This window comes from Nicotiana tabacum, unplaced genomic scaffold (genome assembly GCF_000715075.1).
Source record: "Nicotiana tabacum cultivar K326 unplaced genomic scaffold, ASM71507v2 Un00249, whole genome shotgun sequence".
Lineage (NCBI taxonomy): Eukaryota > Viridiplantae > Streptophyta > Magnoliopsida > Solanales > Solanaceae > Nicotiana > Nicotiana tabacum.
In genome coordinates, this window is record NW_027438487.1 from 13,880 (window position 1) to 20,934 (window position 7,055).

Below are 7,055 nucleotides of genomic sequence, written 5' to 3' on the forward strand. Positions count from 1 at the left end.
ATTTTCACACAACTTGGGGTAAGTGTTCTTTACTCCCCTGTGATTGTATTTCATGAATTAATCTACATTTTCGGCACTAGATTATTGATTTTCAAGAGAAATTGAAGGAATTTTCTAGAATTTCATAAAAATGAATTTGCGAGATTTGAATATCGATTCAGAGTCGGGTTTGAGTGAAATTAGTATGGTTGAACTCGTAATTGAATGGGTTCTCGTACATTGTGAGTTTCGTCGGATTTCGAGACATGGGACCCACTGTCGATTTTTTGAGCAGAGTTGGGAATTTTCATAAATTGTTAATTTGTAAGCATTGGAGTAAATTGTGATTTATTTGCTCGTTGTTTGAATTAGATACAGGTCATTTGGCTTGAATTGAGGAGATAGAAAGCGTTCAGAAGTTGATACACGCAAAATAGAATTCCTGGAGCATTGTTTCGCTTGCTCGGCATTGGATTCAGCTTGTTCGAGTTAAGTAACTTTTCTAATCTTGGAGCTGAGGGTATGAACCCTGATTATATGTCTTATGTGTTTGTTGTTGAGGTGACGCACATGCTAGGTGACTCCGTTATTCCTATGGTACTGTGTGGTTACCTGAACTTATCTAAAATCATGAAATCTCTACGTATTAGAGTTATCGAGTTATTCATGGTAGAAACCATTTCTAGGCTACATGCTTATTTTGTTGGGACCCATTGAGGTCGTTATTGTTGTTGAGTTATTTGCTTACATTGCAATTTTATACTCAGTTATGTTCATTCATTTCATATCATATCTCAGTCTCTGTTGCTACATATTGACATATCATATCATTATTTTTGGGATAATTTCCTAACATTGTGAGCTCGAGAAATTGATGACTGAGTGAGGCCGAGGGCCCGATTGTAAGGATATTTATGGGATCGGGCTGCACGCTGCAACATGCCATATTGGCTTTATATACTTTATTATTATGGGATCGGACTTCACACCGCAGCATGCCAGATTGACTTATTATAGCACGTGAGTTGTCAGTGTAGTTTATAGCGCTTAGGCTGATGGAGCCCCTCCGGAGTCTGTACACACCCAGTGAGCGCGATCGATTTATATTGAGGGGTAGATCTTCCCTGGACATAGATATTGTCTGAAGCATTTATATTGAAGGATGGATCTTCCCTAGACATGGATCTTGTCTAAAGCATTTATATTGAGGGATGGATCTTCCCTAGACATGGATCTTGTCTAAATCATTGATATTTGGGGATGGATCTTCCCCTGGGCTGGATTGGCCTTGTATAGTACTGAGTGGCTGGATGTCTGTTATTATGTATATATATTGGGATGGATCTTCCCTGGGCTGGATTAGCCATATACAGTACTGAGTGATTGAATACTCTGAGAGTGAGAGTACATGAGTTCATCTCTGAGATACATGGAATTGACATGCACACATGACATACATGCATAGAGATATATTTTCCTCATGTTGTACAGTATCACATCATTCATGACTTCTCACACATATTGACATATGGGCATAGTGATGCATTTTACACTGGCTATCTCGAAAGAAAATGAAACATCTTATTTATTGTTGAAAGGAGTTTTGGGAGAATTACTGTTTTCAAACTTACTCATATTTTTGGCAACTTCGGTAAACGACTTGGGTTTTCACTGATACACTTGAAAGGCAAAACTATTTTTCAGAAATCATGATTAAGCTAGGCATTTTATCTTTGAGTTACTTCTTTTATTACTTGCTTTATGTTGTTATGAGCTGTTATTGGTTATTGGAGTTGGACTCTGACCTTGGTACAACCTCGTCACTACTTTCAACCTAAGATTAGGTTTGTTACTTATTGAATACATGGTATCGGTTGTACTCATACTACACTTCTGCACCTTGCGTGCAGATTTTGGATGTCAATGATGTTGTACATGACAAGAGTTCGATATGAAGATATACCTGCATACCAGTCATTGCTGCCTCTTATTTATGGTAGCTTTAGAATTTTAATCCGTTCATGTATATTTCAAACAGATGATGTATTCTTATTTCACACCAGCTTTGTAAATTTTAATCTTAGAAGCTTATGATTTGTACTACCAGTCCTTGGAAAGTGTATTAGAGTCAATTAAATATTAATTGAATCGGATTATTGTTATTTGGCTTACCTAGCGGGTGAGGTTAGGTGCCATCATGGCTAGTTGGATTTTAGGTCATGACATTATGTCCCCCTATATTCTTAAGACATAATATGCACGACCACTTCTTCACACTTCTTATTCTTCACCCTTCTTCTCTATCTCTAAGTAAATCTCCACGAGTGTTAGAATTAGGATATGGTTTCTTCTTCCCAACATCCTCCCCTCAAGTTGGAGGGTAACTTTGTGACCCCTAACTTGCTCAAAATCTCGGAGTGAAAAACCCCAGAAAGTGGCTTTGTGAAGAGATCCTCCAGTTGGTCTTTAGATGGAACAAAAGAAATGGTAATTAAACCGGAAAGGAACTGTTGATGCATAAAATGACAGTCAATTTCTACATGTTTTGTGCGTTCGTGGAAGACGGGGTTACAGACGATGTGAATGGCTGCCTTGCTGTCAGAGTGAAGAGGTATGGGAAGACTTACTGGTGCAGAGAGATTTTCAAGAAGTTGAACTAACTATGTAAGTTCTATAGTTACTTTTCTCATAGATCTGTATTCTGCCTCTGCAGAAGATAGTGGGATTGGCACTTTTTTCTTTGATTTCCAGGAAATGGTTGCTCCTCCTAGTGTGATGAAGAATCCGCTTACGGACCTCCTAGAATCCTTGCAAGAGGCCCAATCAGCATCGCAAAATACAAGCAAGGAGAATGAGTGTTTTGCTGAGAGAAGAATTCCTTGTCCTAGATCACATCTCAAATATTTGAGCACTCGTAAAGCAACAGAGAAATGAGACTTACAGGGTCTCTATATGTATTGACTAAGGGTAAGGACTGCGAAAGAAAGGTCCGGGCAAGTGTTAGTGAGATAGTTCAACTTGCCAACCAGAAGACGAAATACTGTTGGAGCAAATGGTGCCCATCATCAGCTTTAAGCTTGGAGGAAGGATCAAGAGGAGAATTGACTCGAGGCAAATGAGATACATCAAATTCCTCCAGCATATCCAGGGTAAATCTCATTTGGCTTACAATAAAACCTTCCTTTTCTCGCAGAATTTCCATCCATAAACAATAATGTATGTCTCCTAGATTTTTGACCTTGAATTCACTGTTTAGAAAACCCTTGATATGCTGAATTTCTTCCAAGTCATCTCCAGTAAGCAGTATGGCATCTACATAGACAGCTATGATAGAAATCAGGTTTCCTTTTCGTTTAAAGAATAGTGATTAATCGTTTAATGATGAAGAATACCCCTTAAAACTCAAAGCTCCTACACGCCTAGCATACCATTGCCTGGAAGCTTGTTTTAAACCATACAATAACTTCCTTAGTAAACAAACATGCTTAGGACTAGGAGGTGTTAAGCCTGCTGGAAACCTCATGTATACCTCCTCTTATAGATCACCATGCAAAAATGCATTATTGACATCTAATTGACACACATTCCAATCTCTTTTGGCTGCAATAGTGAGTAAACACCTTATGGTTGTCATTTTCACCACTGTTGAAAAAAGTCTCACTATAATCTATTCATTCTCTTTGGATATCCCCTGACCACCAGCCTTGCCTTCAATCTTTCAATTCTTCCATCCGATAAATGCTTTACCTTGTACACCCATTTGCAAGGTAGAGCCTTTTTTCCTTTAGGTAATTCAACCACATCCCATGTGTGGTTATCTTCTAGAGCTTTAAGCTCTTAATTCATAGCTTCTATCCAACATGAATGTTGACAAACCTATCCAGAACTGTTAGGTTCTGTGAAAATAGAGAGGGATTGTTGGGTGATAGAGAAAAGAAACAAATTCCCTAGGCTTACTTGGTTGAGTGAAACAAGTTGCTGCTATATTTGTGAACATGATATTACTGCATACATAATCTTTCAAGTAAGCTGGTTGATTGGAAGCTCTTCCTAACTTTCTTAATGGTGTTGGCTGCTTGGGTATAGATACAGGTGAGGTAGTGTGTGGTGTATCTAGGATAGACTGAAAAGGAATTGGGCTAGTAGACAATTGGTGACGAGAGGGAGTATATGAAGAACTTGGTGATGGTAAGGAGAAAATATCACAAACTTCAGGTTCTAAAGAGATGGGTGAGGATTGATCCTGTGATGAAGGTGAATAGGTAGGTTCTATAGTAAATGTTGAGCTTGGGAATATAGGATGTTGTGATATGCTGGTTTCAACAAAAAGGAAGTGTGATTCATGAAATTTCACATCCCTTGACACAAATATTCTTCCTGTGGACAATTCCAATAGCTTATATCCCTTCTGATGAAGCGGATAACCAAGCAAAACACAAGTTGTTGCCCTATCATCGAACTTGCCTCTTCCCTGGGCTCTTGTAGAACCGTAACAGAGGCATCCAAAATTCCTTAAATGATCATACTTGGGTTTCTCTTGAAATAAAACCCCATATGGTGTCTTTCCTTTAAGAACACTAGAAGGCATCCTATTAATAAGATGTGTGGCAGCTAGGATAGATTCACCCCAAAATTATATATGTAGCTTGGATTGAAACATTAACCCTCTTGCAATCTCTAAGATATGTCTATGCTTCCTTTCAACAATTCCATTTTGTTGAGAAGTTGCTACACAAGACAGTTGGTATATAATTACTTCTGAAGCTAGGAAAGCTGCCTCTTGTGTAGCTTTTCCCAATTCTAATGCATTGTCAGATCTTATCATCCTGACTTTCACATTGAATTGCCTTTCAACCATAGGTAGAAAAGATTTAAGCATAGGAAAAGCATTGGTTTTTGCACTTAATAAAAATGTACATGTTCCTATGCTATAGTCATCTACTACAGTAAGGAAATATCTGAATCCATTGTAAGTATTTGACTTATAAGGTTCCCATATGTCTACATGTATAAGTTCAAATATATTCTTGGATTTTATGCTACTGATAGAAAAAAGATTCCTAGTTTGCTTAGCCTTATGACAAACATCACAGATAAACTCAGAATTTGACTTACAATGAAGGAAATATAAATGTTTCATTGCTGAAAATGGTAGGTGTCCCAATCTTACATGCCAAAGTTTAACATCAGGAGTACCATTAACTTGAACTGGATTAGAAAAAGAAACAGACTCTGAAACGGGATTTCTTTCTTTTAGAATTGAAGGTACATTACTACTGAATAACCCCTTAGACTTAAGGCTACTTGCTTCCAATAAGTTGAGTCCCTCTCTAAATTCACCAAAAACTTATGGACTCTTCATTAAAAGGCCCTGCAACACACACCCAATAGATGTGAATAGGACATCATACTTGAACTAAACACAAAACCTATTAACTGATAATAAGTTATATTTGAAATATGGAACATGTAACACATTGTTGGGGATATGACCTGGCAGAATATAAATACTCCCTATATGAGTAACAATCACCTTGAAAGAGTTAGGTAAACTGATATTCAAAGGTACAGGAAGTGTAGTTAGAAACAGGAAAGAATTAGGATCAAAACACATATGCTCTGAGGCACCCGAATCAATGATCCAGGTGTCTGATTTTAGACTGGTAAATACTGAACCTGAGTATTTTAGAATAGTACCAGCAACTGCATTAACATTGATTCCTGTATTTCCTGCCCGTACTAACTTTGCCTGCTTATACATGTGCATCATTTCTGCAATTTGTTCCTTGCTGAGTTGCTGTCCAAAATTACTGTTGTTGAGCTGAGTGCTTTGTCCTGCTGAATTCTCACATTCCTTATGTGTTAGTACTATATTTCCTTTAATTTGAGTCTGATAACCTTTGTGATTGGTGAACTCAAAATCTTTTGAAAATCCAATAATTCTATAGCAGTCCTCTTGTGTATGTCCTATTTTTCCACAATAAGTACAAGACACATTTTGGATTGTACTTCTTTTTCCCTTTAAACCTTTGTTGAAGTTTAACAAACTTTTGCCCCGAGTTGTTATATTTGGGTGATATGGCTGCTCTTCTTTGTGTTTGGCTTCTAAGTTTCTGATAATTCTTCCCTTGTCCTGTGATCATAAAAGCTGCAAAATCAGGTAGAAGTTGTGCATTAGGCTGCTTGGCCTCTGCAGCTGCCATGAATGATACTGATTCAGAATTAAAATGTGCATTTGCATAAACTTCTCTTTGATTTTCATATTGCAAGAGAAGTGAATAAGCAATATCTATGCTAGGCAAAGGGTTCATCATGAGGATATTTCCTCTTGCTTGTACATAGATGTCATTTAATCTCATTAGGAATTGGATCAATCTCTGATCCTCAAGAGACTTAGTCAACTTTGCCTTTCCTTCATAAACACAAACACATGATCAACATATGATAACATTTAAAGCATCTAATTCATCCCATAGTCGTTTGAGCTTAGTGAAGTATGCTGCAATGTCACTGTTTCCGTGTACTAAACCTGATAACTTCTTCTGCAGATGATAAAGCTTGGCTCCATTTGATCTCCCAAATCTCTGCTCCAAGCTGTCCCAAAGTTCTTTTGCAGTTTTGGAGTATATCACACTGTCTGCAATATCCTTTGAGAGAGCATTTAGGATCCAAGAGATGACCATGCCATTCACACAACTCTATTGTTCATGGTCTGGAGATTGATATGCTCTAGTAATAAAACCAAGTTTCTTCTTGGCTGACAAAGACAGGAGAATAGATCTCCTTCACCCTGGGTATCTTCTTCCATCAAACATAGTGTTGACTAGAGTCATTCTAGGTGAATCAGAGTTGTTGAGATGATAAGGGTGATTGACATCATAGCTAACTGGTTTTGCAGCATTGCTCGTATCACCAGTAGACGTGATGGTTATTTCAGGCATTTTAGGTTACTGATTATGATGATGAATCTGATGTAAATGGATTTGATGGTTGGACTAATGGATCGAGCTTATTGCTCTGATACCATGTATGAAACTGAAGGAGAAATCTGATTGAAAAAATCTCCCGTGTTCTTT

The 7,055-nt window shown here is 37.7% G+C and overlaps 1 protein-coding gene across 1 annotated transcript; it reads right to left on the reverse strand.

Annotated features, from left to right (window-relative positions):
• Nucleotides 1–4,612: 4,612 nt before the first annotated feature.
• Nucleotides 4,613–6,662, reverse strand: LOC107826512 (uncharacterized). The gene is made up of 4 exons (XM_075248859.1): nt 6,509–6,662; nt 5,975–6,391; nt 5,677–5,877; nt 4,613–5,187 (listed from the first exon to the last, which is right to left on the reverse strand). Exons 1-4 carry the CDS (start codon nt 6,660–6,662, stop codon nt 4,613–4,615), a joined length of 1,347 nt encoding a protein of 448 aa, XP_075104960.1.
• Between the last annotated feature and the right edge of the window lie 393 nt (nt 6,663–7,055).